The 17913-nt window shown below is 41.5% G+C and overlaps 1 protein-coding gene across 3 annotated transcripts; it reads left to right on the forward strand.

The window, feature by feature from the left end:
- Window positions 1–1561: 1561 nt before the first annotated feature.
- Window positions 1562–13876, forward strand: CCNT1 (cyclin T1). 3 transcript variants are annotated; one of them, XM_060251947.1, is made up of 9 exons: window positions 1562–1818; window positions 2927–3008; window positions 4165–4293; window positions 5008–5068; window positions 6353–6415; window positions 7055–7100; window positions 9342–9505; window positions 9734–9804; window positions 10427–13876. In XM_060251947.1, the coding sequence occupies exons 1-9, from the start codon at window positions 1640–1642 to the stop codon at window positions 11777–11779; spliced, it is 2148 nt and encodes a 715-aa protein (XP_060107930.1). In that variant the 5' UTR covers window positions 1562–1639; the 3' UTR covers window positions 11780–13876. The 3 variants fall into 3 exon arrangements, with proteins under 3 accessions (XP_060107930.1, XP_060107931.1, XP_060107932.1); XM_060251948.1 differs by lacking the exons at window positions 1562–1818; window positions 5008–5068; XM_060251949.1 differs by lacking the exons at window positions 1562–1818; window positions 2927–3008; window positions 4165–4293; ... (1 more) ...; window positions 6353–6415; window positions 9342–9505 and having other exon boundaries at window positions 7066–7100.
- Window positions 13877–17913: the final 4037 nt, after the last annotated feature.

Below are 17913 nucleotides of genomic sequence, written 5' to 3' on the forward strand. Positions count from 1 at the left end.
CAAGAAAAAATACCAGAGAAATGGGAATGGACCATGAAAGTTTTATCGTGGTGTGAAATGGACAAATTAACCAGAACACTAAGAGACTATGATTTAGAGATATTCAAAAGGGAGTGGAGAAAATTTAAAGGATATATGGAGAAAACTTGGAAAGTAAAGAAATATTGGACATTTTTTTAGTTGTAAGAATATATATACGGAACTTTGAGCAATCAGAAGTGCCTTTAGTATGGATTTGAACTTATAACCTCGGGGAAGTCAACATTGGAGGGAGGGGGGATGGAAATGTCATATGGGTTAATGTGAAAAAAGAAAAAATTAAGAAATAGATAAGCTTTGTAACCATATGCTACCAATAAATTGTTTAAAACGTGAAAAAAAAGTCAGTATTGTCTTCTCAGACTGGCAGCGGCTCTCCGGGGTCTCAAGCTGAGGTTTTTCACACCTATTTGCCTGGACCCTTTTTTGGAGATGCCAGGGATTGAACCTGGGACCTTCTGCTTCCCAAGCAGATGCTCTACCACTGAGCCACCGTCCCTCCCCTTTGGGTTGCAGAACCAATCAGAAGTTTAAAAAACAAAACAAAGTATAAATGTGAACACGACACATTAAATGATGCAAAAATACACAGTAGGATCCAATTTACAGCAAACTGTATACAGTACTATAGACCAGGGGTGGCCAACGGTAGCTCTCCAGATGTTTTTTGCCTACAACTCCCATCAGCCATGCTGGCTGGGGCTGATGGGAGTTGTAGGCAAAAAAAAAAATCTGAAGAGCTACCGTTGGCCACTCCTGCTATAGATCACAGTCCTTAATAATTTATCCAAGTAACTTTGCGAAGCACTTTGTACAGTACTACCCTATCGCCTGCATAGAAAAGTCCTCTTGGATAATTCAGTTTTGCATATAACTCTAGGTGGGCAGCCGTGTTGGTCTGAAGCAGTAGAACAAAGTTTGCATTCAGTGTACAAGAACATCGCATCTGAAGAAGTGTGCTAGCATATGAAGTCTCATACCTTGAATAAAATTTCGTTGGTTTTAAAGGTTCCATTGGACTCAAACTCAATTTTGCATCGTTTAGAGGGGGAGGAGGGGAAACAGAACGGAAGCCTTCCTGACATCCTCAAGACAGGCCATTCCACAAATAAGGAACATGTATTGGCAGTTCTTGATTTTGCCCATTTGCAGGGTGGCACCCACAGAAGGCCCTGCTCAGATAAGCAAAGCTGTCCTGGTGCAGCATAGGGGAAAAGGCGCTACATAAAAATCGCTCAAAACAGCACAAAGTCCTTACATTTATTTGTTATACAAAATGGAGATTCTAAAACAAGTTAGAAGTGGTGCAGTCGTATCCCATGCTTGTGAGCATGTACGCCTTTCACCATAGAGATAAAGGGACAGAGCATCCTACATGGGCGTAAAGGCCAATGAAAGCTTAAGTTTCACACCGGAAATTCAGGTTGCGGTTGTTTTTTTCTTCAAACGTTAAGTTGTTTCGCCGAGCGAGAAAGGGGGAGGGTTGGTAAGATGTACGCATGCGCATGTGAGTCTGGCGAGATTGCGTACGCGCAGGGCCGGTGCGTGCTTCCTGCCTTCACACGCGCATGCGTCGTTGTCGACGGTGACGGCGGCCATCATGGCGGTGTGTGGCGCGGCGGTTGCAGCGGCGGCAGGAGGAGGGAGACGCTGGTACTTCAGCCGGGAACAGCTTGCGCGGAGTCCTTCCCGTCGCGCGGGGATGGACCCGGATAAGGAGCTGTCCTACCGGCAGCAGGCGGCTAATCTGCTTCAGGATATGGGCCAGCGCCTCAATGTGTATCCATTCGGAGACTAGGCCGCGCTAAGCAGTGTGGGGGAAGTAGGACTGGGCGAGAGGGCCTAGAGCCCAGATTAGTGATGGGTAAACAGCTTGGCTGGGATTTTGTTTTAGGCCGCTACACCGGCTTAGTACTGGATACGGGGCGTTAGGAATGGGATGAGGTCGAGGTCTGGGTTGGTCTCGGTTTACGGACCGGGCGCTTTATTAGGCCGGGTCCTGAAACGGTTGAGTCTCGGTTCGAGAGCAGGCGCTGACGCTCATATGCTCCTGTGGGTGGACCGCAGGTTGAGCCTGCGTTGTCTAGATAATCAATGTGAAACTAGAACGCAGGGCGGGAGAGCTCGAAACATCTTGGGTGAGCAATGATCTGTATATTAACAGCGCGTTAAACTCTGTTTTGTGATTCCTCAGTTTACAGAAATTGTGCTTTTAAGAGCAGGTTGCTGGGGTGTGGGGGAGAAACCACATTAGAAGAAGAGAGGCATTTCTGTGCCTTGTAAATATTTTTTCATATTTAACACATTATTAGTGTTCATTAGTGCTTTTTGTGTTCAAGATACTTTATCTAATTCTGTTTTAATTCATATATTTAAAGATTAGCTAGATGAAAAACACCTATGTGATTTAGGGGGAGGTGTTTGTGAGTTTCCTGCATTGTGCAGAGGGTTGGACTAGTTGGAGGACCCTTCCAACTCTATGATTCTATGATATTTTTAATTAGTGTTGATTATTTCTGGTAATGTTTGGGGGGCCTTGGATAGTAATCTTCATTCTGGATTTAAATGTATGATTTGAGGGGGGACTGGTGAGACTGGTTTAGGGCTGCAGTTGTGTGAATATGTATTAATACAATAGTAGGGTTTATGGTAGTTGTGCCATATTTCAGGGGAAGCATGTAGTTTACTCAGAACAAATTAGGAGATCAATGGCTGATACGTATTTATTAAAAAAAATTAAGACAAGTGTTTGTTAAGGCTGGAGTACACAGAGCAAAGCATTCTGTTAAAACTGGAATTGCTGCTTAAATTGTTACCAGGTATATTGCTATTTTAAAGTAAGTTTAGATAAACCTGGTCTTCTTTTTCCTTAACTGTAAGTTGTTAGTTCTCAACTGACTATCAATACTGCTATTGTCTATATGCATCGATTCTACATGGTTCAGTCCTTTACTCAGTTTCATCGGAATGTAAGTATAGTTTGAACTGTTTTATTAGCATAAATTGTATCCAAGAAGGAGGACATGAGCAAAATTCTGTAGTGGAAATGTCTAGAAAATGTTACATAGGGTAAAACTGCAGTACTAACACAACACCGTTTAACTGAAGAGTGGAAATAATGTATCATGTAAATTGCTTTGAAGGCAATCTACATAGTTCTGATTTTGGTCTCTGTTGCTGTAGTACCTGAATCAGAAACTTTTGGATAGGTGATGATCAAAAATGTAAATGCCATCTTAACTAGAGGGTCCTCTGTGATTGAGAAAGACCACTCCTTGGCTTGCTATCTTGTGGGATTCCTCACTCAAAGCTTCAGCTGTGCAGGGAGGGCAGTTTTTAAAACAAAACCTGACTTACTGTGTTAGTTACTGAAAACTCTCAAAAAAGCCCCACCCCAGTGGTTGGGAGGAAGGATATGGGTCTTGCAGGGACTGGACGAGGGCAAATGGTAATTGTATGGTCAGAAGTTTGACAGTCTGAACTTGCTTACTTACACAGCAGTCAGGTTGGCTTTACTGCAGGCATTCCCAACACATCGGAGCATTTTTGGGAAAGATTGCAGGAAAGATGAAATAAATGTGAGAGGAAAATAACACGCTTCCTAATAGCATCCAAGTTAGGACAAATAATGTATGAGATGTGACTGTAATTGCTGTGTTGCGGTTGTGTGGAATTTTGAAGAGGATTGAAGAAATTAAGCATCAAGTACGAGGCACTGTATAAAACATGTACAAGTACTCTATAGCAGACATAGTCACATTTTTATTATTTCCCCACAAGAACAAGATGTATATATCTTTAAAGTAAAAACAATCTTAAATTTCCCATTAAATTGTCTTCCACTCTGTATAACTTGAGAATGCTATCTGAAAAAGTTATCAAATTAATATAGATTTTAATGATTTACTGTAGCATAGATTTTATATGACGCATCATAAGAGGCTTAAGCGTTAGTTAATACCTTGTCAAGTCTATTTTTCTTTGTGTAGTATATTTTGTGACTAGTTAATCATAATAACATAACTAGTTCTAAAATCATATTGTTAAAGTAACAGATTTTTCTGGTCATTTAAGAGGTTATTGTCATCTGAAAGCAGAAGCTATATCTGTCTTTTCTTTATAAAGTCTTTGGCGCCAGCTGCCCTTTTCCTGGCAGCCAAGGTGGAGGAACAACCCCGAAAACTTGAGCATGTCATCAAAGTTGCCCATGCCTGCTTGCATCCTCTAGAGGCTCTTCCAGATACACGGAGTGAGGTAAGCAGTTGTGATGAAGACTGGTGAGGGAGGGAAAAGAACACATCCTGACAGTGCAAGCCCCTCGTGCTTCATTGGATATAGAGCTTTAAGGCCTTGTCATAACGAGTGGCTAAATTTCAGAGTACTATTAATTAGTTCTTGGACCTGCTGATGCATAGCACAGAAAACTCTGGGTTTTTATAAGCCAGATGGCTTGTCTGTCCTGTGTCCTCCTGCTAGTGTGTTGTGAATCAGGTGTGTATAGCACTGTTTGCATTAGACTTTGCACTAAGGGGTGGATATTGCCTGCCAGGATCACCCTTTGATGTGAAAATGATGTTTGAAGCTCAATTTTGCCATTCAAATGGGACTACTGTTTCACATCTCACCACAGCCCTTCCTGACAGGACCTGCACATCTAACCTTGCCAACAAGGGGGAAGCTTTGTTCTGAAGCCAAATTGGAGGAAAGGGCCATTTTTAGCATACACTGGTAACTTCACGGCAGTTGAAGCCAGTGAAATCAACAGCAGTTTTTCACAAGCAAGAAATGTGTCTAATAGGCATGTCACTTACTTCTGGGAATGGGATGCCTGTGCCAATTCTCTCCAGTGCTGAGTATGATAAAGATTCCCCCTTGTTAGTTTTTGCCTCCCCAAGAGAGTGTTAGAAATATGCAGGCTTGATACAGAGTGCCTCATCACAAGTAACCTGCCTGTCCTCTCAACCCCAGGCTTACCTGCAACAAGCCCAAGACCTGGTCATTCTAGAGAGCATAATACTGCAGACCCTGGGTAAGTTTTTCAAAGCGGACGGGCTGCTTCATGAATGCCAGACCCAGGAAAGTTCCCAGAGTGGAGAGTCTAACCCAGTCTTCTTCACAGCTGGAGGGCAGAGGCACAGCTGGCCAGTGTGGGAAAACACCAGTCCAGGCAACAAACCATTTCACAACAGCCAGTTATTTATTTATTTATTTATTTATAGTGTGGATATATTGACATGCTTGTTTTCATGAACAAATATGAACATGCAAAAGTTGGTTTAAGCTTTTCCCTTAACAGGTTTTACATTGCTCAGGTTCCAGGCCTTGTATTCTGGATTGAAGTTTAGCAACTCAGCAACCTAATAATCTGATTATATGATCAGTTCTATAACTCAGGATGGGGGATAGGTACCCAAACAAACATGTGACTTGTTGGTGATGAGCTGTCATTACCTTTTGTTTGTAATTTTAATTTATTTAGAAATTTTTAGTAGTTAAAACCATATGCTTTCTCCAATTGTGAAGGCCACTTGACTCACACTTCTTACTATTGTAAATAAATAAAACAAAATGTTCTGTGTTCCCAATGTTGTCCATTACATGCAGTTGCAGAACTTCAGGCATCTTGGGCTCCTGTGTACAAGGCAGTTAATCCTGTCTGTATGTAACATTTCCCCCAAATAACTTTAGGTTTGAGAACTACAAGAAGTCACTGAATTGGTCATAACTAACTCGATCCTTGTAACAGTTATTTTCTGTTTCATCCAGATATTGGGCTCAGAATGTTTGGTTGTCTCTTACTACCAAATTAGCAGTTTCTAATTTGGGCAGTTCATAGACTATAAATGCTGACAGTGGTCTTTTAACTGTATCGAGTAATAAAACCCTTTACAAAATCTTAGGCTAACTCTGGATGTTGGTTGTCTTAAAGGGGAATCATTGACTTGTGTTGGGGTGATGGAGTAAATTCTCCAAGCAGATGCCAGAACCTTCTCTTCTGCTGTTGTCCTAGTGCAGGAAATTGTTTGATTCAAAATGCTTATGTGTTTTTCCCATACAGTCTTTTCAGCAGAGTCTATTATTGCTTCAGAAGCTTGTAGTATCTATGATTTTTCCTTTACTGTGACTAGATAACTGATCCATCTAAGCCTAGGAAGGAGCCCTCCTTTCTTCCTCCTTGAATTCGAGCACAGACTTGTGGGAAGGGGACAGATGGGCAGGATCCTTTGCCTCCCAGGATCTAGAGGCATGTGTGGTATGTAGAACCACAAATATGTTCTTTCCATGACATAACTGATCTTTGTCTTTCTTCCAGGATTTGAAATCACCATTGATCATCCCCACACACATGTGGTGAAATGCACGCAGCTTGTTCGAGGTAAGAAATCATCCAATGCTGCTGTGATAGTGGCATCACAGTTACTTTCAAATAGAGGTTTCTCAGCTGATAGTTGATGTCTCAGTTGATAGATGATAGTCCTGTTCATAAGCAGGAAGGCTCAGGAGTTTCAGGTTTAAGGGACCTGCAAAGTATAATATATTGCAGGGGTTGCCAACGGTAGCTCTCCAGATGTTTTTTGCCTACAACTCCTATCAGCCCCAGCCAGCATGGCCAATGGCTGGGGCTGATGGGAGTTGTAGGCAAAAAACATCTGGAGAGCTACCGTTGGCCACCCCTGATTGACTTTCCCCATTCTCTGATCTAATGTGTTAATGGGGGATCAGTTGTACAAAGCAGGAGTATCACCTGCAAGTTATGAACTCAGTTGGGAGTTCAAAGCAAGTATTTACAACAAATGAATATATATTAGATCACAGCAATCCCATGTGCTGCTGTTTTGAGCCTTGCATGAGAGCTTCCCTGTGGCATTTGACTGACTATTGATGCTCAACCATTTGTCTCATCTATCATGGCTGCTGTTACATTCTTACCTAGCTGCTGCTACAATAAAAGCATGTAGCAGAGCTTGGAATCTTTGACAAAAACTGACTGGTGAATTTCTCTTTTTTTCTGTAGCCAGCAAGGATCTGGCACAAACTTCTTACTTCATGGCTACCAACAGGTAGGTATTAACCTCAGAAATAAAATTGTTTGTGTTCCTGAAAATGGGATTCTTGAAAGGAGTTTTGTTCAAACCTTGCAGAAGAAATCCATGTTCAGCTATATTATGCATTGGTTATCAGTGCTTTTCAGCTTATTGGTAGGAGCTAAAACAATCTTGCAGTTTGTTGTTCAGTCGCACAGTCGAGGTCGACTCTTTGCGACCCCATGGACAAAGTCATGCCAGGCCCTCCTGTCTTCCACCATGCTCCGAAGTCTGCTCAAATTTGTGTATCTTGCAGTAAGTTCACAAAATTATTAGTCCAGGCATATTTGTTGGTTGCAGCCAGAAAGGGAGAGAGAACATAGAAAAACAGCGCATAAAGTTTCCCTGCCTTATAGTCTATCAATTCTTATTGCCCATAGGTAATCAACTTTTTACAAATGGGTAAAATTGGTGGACGCTTATCAGCTTTAGTGTTTGCATGAAAGTTATTTTTAAAAAAAGGAAGCTAGAACTTTAAACAGAATTTGCTTAAGTGACTTCTGATTTTAAATTTAAGAGCTTGTTTATTTATATCTTGCTCCCCCCCCCCCCGGGAAAAAACAGCTTGCATCATTCTCTTCTCCATTTTATTCTCACAATCCTATTAGGTAGATTATTCTGAGTGTGTGTGACGGGCCCAAGGTCACCCAGCAAGCTTCTGTGGCATACATAATAAAATGAAAGCATTAGTTCATGTTTAACTGTTGCTCTGGTCTTCATAAGTACAAAATGAAAACATTGGCTTAGATTCCGTCTACAGTTTCCGCAGACAGAAGAATTTCCACCCATGGAAGCATTCCCTTCCCTAAAATGCCTCCTGAAATGCTGTTCCTAGAAAACAGGGGACACTCCCCACAGAATAACTTTGAGGGGATTAGAGGTCTGCTGGAAGAGGGAGGAAGTCGCACACACTCTTGCACACAGAAATTTTAAAAGGAATACAACCCACTGTTCTGTATCTAGTTGCTTGACATTCTCTACTGAATTTAGTATTCTCGGTTGGCACAAACCAGCTTTGTCTGATATTGTTGCTATATGTAGCATTGATAACATTAATGCCATAACTGTATATAGACCTAAGGAAATTTGTGATTGGTACAGCATACAGAATCCTGATAGTTCATTTGAAAAAGTTTCTGGTCTGCAGAAAAGATGTAGGTAGTAGCTGGTGAAATTTCAAGATCAGAAGGCATGTGGATAAGCCTTCCATTGGTCAGTTGTGTTTATGACTTCCTTGCTTCATCTTCAGCGATGTACAAAATAATTGCAAAGTTGTTTATTTGACAACAATTCAAGTCAGCTTGGTGCAGAATTTGTTTTGCGTTGGTATACTATATAAAAAGTGTCCTTGATTTATCAGCTAGTTTTGCTGGAAAGTATTTACTGTAGAAGTGGGACCAATGAGCTGAGTCCCAATCCTTCTGAAGGGCCCATCAGTAAGTCCTATTATCTCAACAACTGCTGCTGTCTCCATACTTCCCTTTGTCTGTAGCAACCAGAAAAGGGGCTGAGGGAGTAGCTGGTAGCCCTTCAATGAGCCAGTCTGCCTAATTGCTGCCATTTATGGATCACTACTATAACTAAAATACAGTCCATAGAATTCTAAAGAGGAATAATTGAGATATGAGTAAAACCATGTTTTATTCTGTCAACATCACTTGCCATGTTTTTTGGTTCAGTCCTGTCGCCGGTGTGTAAACTTTTTCTAGCATTTTGAGGAACAAGACCAAGCTTAAAAGGAAGAACATGTCTAAGGGTTTGTCAACCATAACTCATCTTGTGGATTGTTGAAATTTGAATTTGCTGTAGAGTTTACTGCTGTAAATGATCAGGTTGTTAAGAGAAAGTTTATAACATCTTTTGCCAGGTGAATAAAATTCCTATGAAAGAGCTCAGTTTCCTAAATCTCTGTGGAATAAACACAATCCAGGTGCAACTAAATTATTTAGCCACTTGTTCAAGGAGGGGGCTCATTTAAAAAACTACAGCATTTTTGCTTTCTCATTCTGTAGGCCATATGGGGGCCCTAGAGCTTCAGGCTGAAACGGAGTTGGTATGAGCAGGACGGGCTTGACTGTGCAGGATGATAAAAGCTTTTAAAGCTTAGGGATGCCCACTTCTTGCAGTGTCTGTCCAGCGGGTGGCCGTGTGTGCTGCTGCTGTTCAGGCTTGGGAGCTTACAGCTTTCTGTTTCTCTCTCCCTGCTGGTGATGTCAGCCTTCACCTAACCACCTTCAGCCTGCAGTACACCCCTCCCGTTGTGGCCTGCGTCTGCATCCACCTGGCCTGTAAGTGGTCCAACTGGGAGATCCCAGTCTCCACGGACGGGAAGCACTGGTGGGAGTACGTGGATGGCACTGTAACTCTGGAGCTTTTGGATGGTAAGTTTGGAGCAAGGTCAAATACATTCCCATTCACAATAAAAGATATTTCATTAGCTTGGCATCTCTATTCTGTTAAGTGGGACAGATTTTATAAATTTGAGCCACTGCTATTCATCCTGCAACTGCCCCGTCTCATTAGCAAGGTTGGTAGTTAACAGTCTCATTGCTCTGGTTTGTAAGTATCGTTAGACTTATTGCCCTTGTGTTCCTGTGCTTCCTTTCCAGAGCTAACACATGAATTCCTGCAGATCCTTGAAAAAACTCCTAGCCGGCTGAAACGAATCAGGAACTGGCGGGTGAGAGCATGAATTGTGTGTATAATTCCATGTGGCAAGTAATGTGGAAAGACCTGCATAAGAAAGAACACAGCTCAGTAAATAGGATACCCCTTAGCCTCTTGTTAGGATTTAAATTCTCTATCCCTAGTCAGTTTTTAACAGCATCTCTTCATGCCTGTATTGTCTGGAATGGGCAAGATGGGCTTGCATGGATTGTTGGTTGCTCTGGTTCAGTGAGTGACTCTTATTTACTTGAATAACCTTGTTAATAAAACATGTTGCTGTAGTATTTGCTTTTAAAGTTAAGAGTTCCAAAAAATTGAAATTGTAATTAAAAATTCTTGTTCTGTTTGGAGTAAGGGATAATGAGATGAAGCCATGAAACTGTTACCCCCTCCCAACCCTTGCATAAGGGAATTTTATAGAGTGTTTGTCTTAAATGTTGTATGTTGTTGTAATGCAGTTCTGCAGTTTGTTCTCCTAGATGTAGTCTAACATTAGTGAATTAGGGAAAAAATCCTTTTGATGTGTAAATAACACTACATCTCTATGCCTCTTTCATATATTTCAGGTGGGGTAGAGGTGGAACAGCATAAGCTGGGTGGTATGAAGAGCTCAAGTTTTTTTGTTTTCACTTTAGGCAATCCAGGCAGCCAGGAAATCAAAACCAGATGAGCAGGGTGATGATGATTGTCTCTCGGAACAGACAATCCTCAGCATGATCTCCAGAAGCTCCTCTGACACGACCATTGCAGGTCTGATGAGCATGTCAACTTCCTCGACTGCAGGGACTGTGGCTTCACTCCCAAGTACCACAGCTGACTCCCCAGGAGATCTGGGCAGTACAGACGCATCAGACAGCTGGATGGGTCCGATCAAGCTAGAGGTTAGCCATAGGCCTCATGAAACCTCTCTTAGCACAGATCATTCACATCATGACAGCAGTAGAGGCTCCTTCTCAAAACAAAGCAGCAAGAGTGCACCACTAGCAAAAGTGTCGTTAAAGGAGTACCGCGCCAAGCACGCTGAGGAGTTGGCTGCACAAAAACGTGAGCTGGAAAACATGGAGGCTAATGTGCGCTCTCAGTATGCCTACGCTGCTCAGAACCTGCTTGTGCAGCAGCAGCGGGAGCGGGATGTGCAGCAAGAGAACAATCCATCTTCCATCATCCTGAAGATCCCCTTAAGCAGTAGTACTGATGGTTTGGAACGGCCCCCAGCTGAGAAGGCTGACAAACCTTCCTCTGCCCTTAAAGTGCGCCTCCCTGTTTCAGGGGACAAAGCCGCCCTTCCTTCCTCCAAGCCTGAAGAAATAAAAGTACGCATCAAGGTGCCAACTACCTCAGAACGGCACAGCTCATCTGATGAGAGTAGTGGCAAAAGTCGGGGTGAGCATAGGGAAAAACATAAGGGCCACTCAGCCAACCATCACCATCACAATCATCACTCTCACAAACATTTGCACACACCGCCAGTTGCAAGCACCAAGCGACCAGGAGACTCTAAGCATAGCAGCCAGAGTGGCATGGCACCCCACAAAGGTTATGTCCCAACTTGTTCCTCCCGTAAGAGACCCCTGGCTGAGGAGGTATCGACTCTAGCACACGAACACCAGCCTAAAATCAGCAAGGGTTCAAAAGGGCCCACCGTGTCATTTCCCTTCCCTCAACACCCTGGACATAGCTTGGATGCAGCCAGTTTATCTTTTACCCAGGGCAACAAAGCCAGAGCGGCTCATGGAAAACTGGACAAGAGTACAGCAGGAGCCAATGGGCATAACATGAACCAGACTATTGACTACCAGGATACAGTGAACATGCTGCACTCCCTGCTCAGTGCACAGGGCATGCAACCCACGCAGCCACCCAGTTTTGACTTTGTGCACTCATACGGCGAGTTCTTGAACCCCAGGGCTGCTGCCAGTGTGGATAACTCACGGCCACCGCCTCTGCCCTCAGAACCTCCCCCTCCCCTACCGCCTCTTCCCAAATGATGACCATTTTGACAACTGAGGTTGGGTTGTCTTCTGCAGAGGACAAGTGGCTCAGTGATTTCCACTGCCTTGTGTGAATGCCCTTTACACCTCCCCTCCCCTTTTTAAGTGTTTTTATTCTTGGTATGAGAATGTGGAGCCCTTGAAGCTGTGAAAGGGTGTACCCTCTTTCTGTGTGTGCTTCCCCCACCTTCCCCTCCAGTTCTACTGGAAAGAGATGGGAATATGTGTTGCCTGTGAGACTGAGCCTCGATATGCAGAGTTTTGAAGTTCATCAACCAACAGTACAGAGGGGCACAGGGCTATTGTCACAGTCTTTCTCTTTCTAAAAAGACATTTTAAAATAATTTAAAATAAGTTATATATGTTCTTAGTGTTGATTTTATTTTTCTAAGATGGACAAGGAAGGGGTTAGAGTGGAAGCTTTTGGAAGTAGGGCTTTTGGGCTCTACCTGCTTACTCTCTAAGTGCATCTGGTCTTGGTGGATGTTTCTTTCTGGATGGAAGCTGTGGAGGTTCTAAAAGGAGGAGAAGATAGGTGTGGGAAAGACATGAACGTTTACCAGAGTAATTGGGGTCTGGTAGGTGGTGGTGGGTTTTTTCTTTCATTTTTATTTTGGCCCAGTTCCCTCTGCCTTAGTTTTTGGCTGCTCCCCAGTGAATGAATGGAGACAATGCAGACCCCATATTTCCAAAGTATTTTCAGAACAACAAAGAAAAGATGTGTGAAATTGTGGACTTTGTCCAGCCCTTCCTGCTGAGCAGGAATATGTAAGAACCCAGCTTCCTTAACTTCTCACTTCCCTCCTTAACCACACTGCTTCCATTGGGATGTCCTGTTACTGTGCCTGCCACCTAAATGCAGTCAGAAGATTAAGGACTAGCTAACTGATGCATTAAAAAGAATGCAGATTGGATCACATAAAGAATAAGCATGACTGTGTCCTCCTGTGGGAACTCAGAGTGCCTTCAGAAAGAAGAGTTCTTACAGCGGGAAAAGGTGGGGCTGCTCTGGGAGTTGGAGATGGAAGGAAGTTAGAAAGCCTGTGTAAATGTTAGAACAGTAATCGTGATTCTGGGATGCTTTAAATTGTATTTAAACTGCATTATGAGATATGAGATTTTCACATTTTATTAGAGGGCGGAAAACTACTTTTCAAAGTCTGTGTGAAGACAGCAACAAATGGAATCAGACAAATTTGGATTGCAGAATGGAAGAAGTGAGAAGAGCTGATAAAGCATTGATGAATTTTTAGGAACCTACTTGTCTTCTCATTTCCAGATATCTGTCAGCACTACAAAATTGTGGCCAGCCAGGGGGTATCCTGCATTGATTTGAGTCCTAGGGGGTGTGGAAAGTGACCCTTGCTAATGATAGTTCCAGAGATGTATCCCAATCAAAGGTTGCGAAGCAAACGGCATACTGACTGGCCTAATTCTCCAATCCTGTTAAATTAATAGGGCTAATTTTTAAGTAGGGCCATTTTACTTGGAATTTCTCTAGATTATATCAGTGTGCTCTAAAATTCAGTCTTGAGTGGTAGCATGTAAGCAGTTGCACAGAGCACCTGGCCTTGAGCCCTTTGGATGAATGTTCAGTATCTGGTTCAGCAAACTATCAAGGCTTTTCTAGCACTGTGAAGAAAATCTCCAAGTTGAAACATTCTGATTTTGGTGTGTCACAAAATATGTCTAGCTGGGATGGAGTACTTTGATTAAAATATTGTGCTAGTCTACTGTAATGTGTTCAAGAGAAACAAAAATTGGGGAGGGGAAGGCTAGCAATAGCAATGGGCTGCATCTGCAATCTCATGTAAGGGAAGCTGAGTTTGTGCTTGTTTGCCCATTACTGAGAGGCGCACCATATTTAAAACAAAGCGCTTGGTCTCTGGGTAGCTGATTTGGTTTGATTGAAGTGTTCTATCTGAATTTGGAACAGTAACTTTATTATCATACCATCTCTGGATTTCTGAAGCAAAGGTGTCTCAGCTTTTTCAAAAACGTTGGGCCTGGTTTCACATAATCATTCAAAACTGATTCTAATTCCCAGCTCATATTATTACTATTCTAAGTTTCAATAAATGTACTGTCTCCACATTTGGCCTGTTGTTCAGTATTTTATCTATTGCTTGATGTTATTAAATACACACTCTTACCTGTAATTGCACCAAGAAGAGCTGCTGCGCACAAGAATTTGGAGAGTAAAATTTCTGCATTTGGAACTCTTTATTCCATCTCCCATCCTGGGCTATAGTTTTTGTACTAGGATTTTATATTTGCTTGATTTGCTTTTCCATCTGCCAGCTGTCAGTGATCTACAGGTGGGGGTGGGGATGTCCAAAAGTCATGTTTCATTATCAGAATTCTATTCTACATAGATGTTACACAGAAAAGGGGGCAAATGAGTCCAGCAGCAGACTTTAAATAGGCTGTGGGTTAAATTCAATAGTGTAAAAGTTTCATGAACTTCTGTTGGCACAGCTCAAGGCATCATTTTGATCAGTTCCTCCTTCTGCAAATCCCCATGCCATTGGTGAAGGTTCTTTAATCTCCAGAGAATTTTGAGGCGATCAATGGGCCACAGTGGGGAGGTATTCTATGAGCCTTGCTCCACTTGCAGTACTTTGGATCCAGTTCAATCTTAATACCTCAGGTATTTGACAATGGAAGTGTCCAGGTGGTATCAATTGTTGGATACAGTGCAGTTCACTTACGTTGCACCCCAGTGGGCTTGTAAGAGCAATGGTTGTTGAACTGTGCCTTTTTTTTTTAACCTGAGTGTTCTAATAAGTGCTCTCATGCAGCAGGATGGCAATTAAAATGTGCCCGTGTTTCCTAGACTGCTTATTTGTGTTTTAACAAGATTTTGTTGTTGAAACCACCCTCATTTGTTTTAGCTTGTAACCATTGGCTGGGTACATCGCTACATACATCTTTTAGATCCTATATATTCAGTCTTATGATGTGGGCATTTGAAAATGCCTTAAGAAAACAACAATGCAGTTTCCTTTTGCCTTGGAAACAATTAACTGAAGAAGTGTGCATGCACATGAAAACTTATACCCAGACTAAACTTTGTTGGTTTTAAAGGTGCTACTGGACTCAAACTTTGTTCTGTTGTTTTAGACCAATACAGCCACCTGAGTCTGATCATAAGTAGTGTTATGTTGCTTTCACAACATTTTCACAGCAGACTTTTTACGGGGTGGTTTGCCATTGCCTTCCCCAGTCATCTACACTTCCCCCAGCAAGCTGGGTACTCATTTTACTCACCTCGGAAGGATGGAAGGCTGAGGCAGCCTCAAGCTGGCTACCTGAATCCATCTTCTGCCGGGATCGAACTCAGGTTGTGAGCAGAGCTTAGGACTGCAGTTCTGAAGCTTTACCACTCTGCGCCATGGGGCTTTTATAAGTAGCAGGAAGCAAATTCCACTTAAAAAACAACCTATTTCCATAATTTGAAGAATGGCTTGTTGATAGGGCTGTGTACATTTGAAACTCAAAAAATTCCAAACCCATGCAATCCAAACTGCACCACAAAAAACACTATAAATTTCTCATTTTACATGGTTCTTGTGTTGCTTATCAGTCACATTGAATGGCAATGAACTTATGTAGGGTACTGAAGCCCAGTTCTAATTACAAGTGACCTTACTCTGTCACACCTTAGCTTCTGCAATTTCAGCATCTATTGCTCACTGTTTTTAGAAACCTTTTAGCCTTGACTAGAAGCTTGTTTTTAATTAAAGTGGAGGTTTTTAAGAAGCTTCTTAGAACCGCTATCATTTGCAATTAGATTAAACAACCAAATTCAGGGAATAGAAATACACAAAAATAACTTTAAAGCTAGTTACTTTGCTGATGATGCAATGTTTTACTTAACAAATCCAGTCTCCTCATTTCAAAAGATAAGGGAAATAGATGAGTTTAGTCTATGTTCTGGTTTTGTGATTAACTACAACAAATCAGAATTATATTCCATATATTTAGAAAATGGATATAATTCTAGAGATAACATTTCTAAGTCCTTTCCCTTTAAATGGGTTAAGGACAAATGGAGACATCTGGGAATAATAGTTCCTAATACATTGAAAGACCTGTTTGGTTATAACTTTAGCTTTATACTGGAAGTAGTACAGTCATGCATTCCGGCTTGGGGAAAATTCACATTCTAGTTAATTGAAAGAGTGGACCTGATAATGTTTTTATTTCCAAAATTATTATTTCTTTTTCAAAATATACCAATATCATTACTGGAGAGCTTTTTAAAAAAAATAGCAAAGAATGACCAGTTCATTTCTCTTGGGGGAGAAGCAAGAATTTCCAGACAACTTTTAGCAAAATCCTCTAAAAATGAAGGCCTAGGCCTTCCTGAGATTTATAATTACTATTTGGCATCTAATTTAAGGCATATAGTCATCTACATGCACATCTCAGAAAACTTAATGGGAATTTATAGAGCAAGCTTCTCTGGCACAATCTAGCCTACATGAAGCCTTGTGGAATGATAGCAAAGATAGAAAGTGGCAGGAGTTTCGCAATCCGTACTTAAGAGTTCACACTGAAACTATGGGATAAAGTAAGAGGTCAATTTGCACCTCATGATGGCTTTTCGAGGGCAAAACTGGTTTACACCGGGGAGAGATCTAGTGGCATATAAAAACTGGAGGGATAAAAACCTTTTTAGAATGATTTAATAATTAAAGGTAAACTAGGTACGAAAGAACAACTGGAAAGTAAATGCATTATTATCCCATGGTTACAGCACTTCCAGATTCAACCAGATAATTCCACTTATTAGTAAAACAAAAAAACTGAATGCTGTTGAAAAAGTGTTAAAAAAGAATCACTCAAATTCTAAAGGCCTAATCTCCATCATATATAAAACATTGATGGAAAAATTGTGGAAAAGTCCCACTTCCCAACAGCATGCATGGCAAAGAGACTGCAGTACCCAATTTTCAGAGGAGCAATAGGATCTAATCTGGAATACTCTAAAAAGCAGAGCAATAAATATACGCACTCAACAATTCAAAATAGTTTCCCGTTGATATATGACTCCAGAAAAAATGTTTAAAAGCAAACTACGAAATAATGCTCTTATGTTGGAAAGGGTGTGGGATGGAGGGTAACTTTACGCACTGTTGAATTTTTGGTCTATAATAGTGGCTAAAATCTGCGAAATATTAGGTACGATGGTACCTTTGAAACCAGAAGTAATCTACTAAATTTGTGTCCTGAAAGATGGTCTACCCCCCTACGATTGGATCTTATCTTTATGTTGCTGCTGGCGGGTAAAAACTTGATAGCTCAAGTATGGAAGAGCAATAGGGTCCCATCGGTGGAGGACTGGAGTAAGAAAATTAGGGATATAATAATACAAGGTAAGATCTCTACACCAGGGGTGGCCAACGGTAGCTCTCCAGATGTTTTTTGCCTACAACTCCCATCAGCCCCAGCCATTGGCCATGCTGGCTGGGGCTGATGGGAGTTGTAGGCAAAAAACATCTGGAGAACGACCGTTGGCCACCCCTGCTCTACACAATTACTACTTATGGAAATGGCCAGCTTTAAAAAATAATATAATAGAAAAATGGTTCCCTTATTTGGAATATATTAACTCTAAGGCCTCTGAAAGTAAACAGTTACCTCCTGAAATGTTGGATTTCATTGTTATATAGGAAATAGAACCTGGATGTAAGTAATGGTTGGAATATATCTGTAGAGGCAGGACTTGATAAGTATTGTATGTTATTTATGGTTTGTAATGTAATGTTTCATTTTGGTTACAATAAAAAGTTAAAATAAAAAAAAAAAAAGCTTGAGTTCTACACCCATTGTTGCCTTTCGCTGTGCTGTGAAAGTGCAGCATATGTGCAGCTCTGGTGGTTGCTTTTTTAAGTTTTTGTACATGTAACATTTGTAGGTTCGTTTCAAATCACTTTTAAATATGTCACTTAGGTATCCTGAATTATAGTTCTGTAAAGAACATGCAAAATAATGATGGGGCAGACTGTCTGCAAACTTCATAATTATAGGAAATTGTTTCAATATCTGAAGAAGTGTGCTTGCACACAAAAGCTTATACCTGGAATAAAACTATTGGTCTTAAAGATGCCACTGGACTCAAACTT

The sequence above is a fragment of the Heteronotia binoei genome, chromosome 13, assembly GCF_032191835.1.
Source record: "Heteronotia binoei isolate CCM8104 ecotype False Entrance Well chromosome 13, APGP_CSIRO_Hbin_v1, whole genome shotgun sequence".
Classification (NCBI taxonomy): domain Eukaryota; kingdom Metazoa; phylum Chordata; class Lepidosauria; order Squamata; family Gekkonidae; genus Heteronotia; species Heteronotia binoei.

Coding starts and splice junctions, on each gene's coding strand:
- CCNT1 (XM_060251947.1), top strand. CDS start 1,640: ATGGCGGTGTGTGGCGCGGCGGTTGCAGCGGCGGCAGGAGGAGGGAGA. Junction 5,069..6,352: donor CATAATACTGCAGACCCTGG/GTAAGTTTTTCA, acceptor TCTTTCTTCCAG/GATTTGAAATCACCATTGAT. Junction 7,101..9,341: donor TACTTCATGGCTACCAACAG/GTAGGTATTAAC, acceptor TGGTGATGTCAG/CCTTCACCTAACCACCTTCA.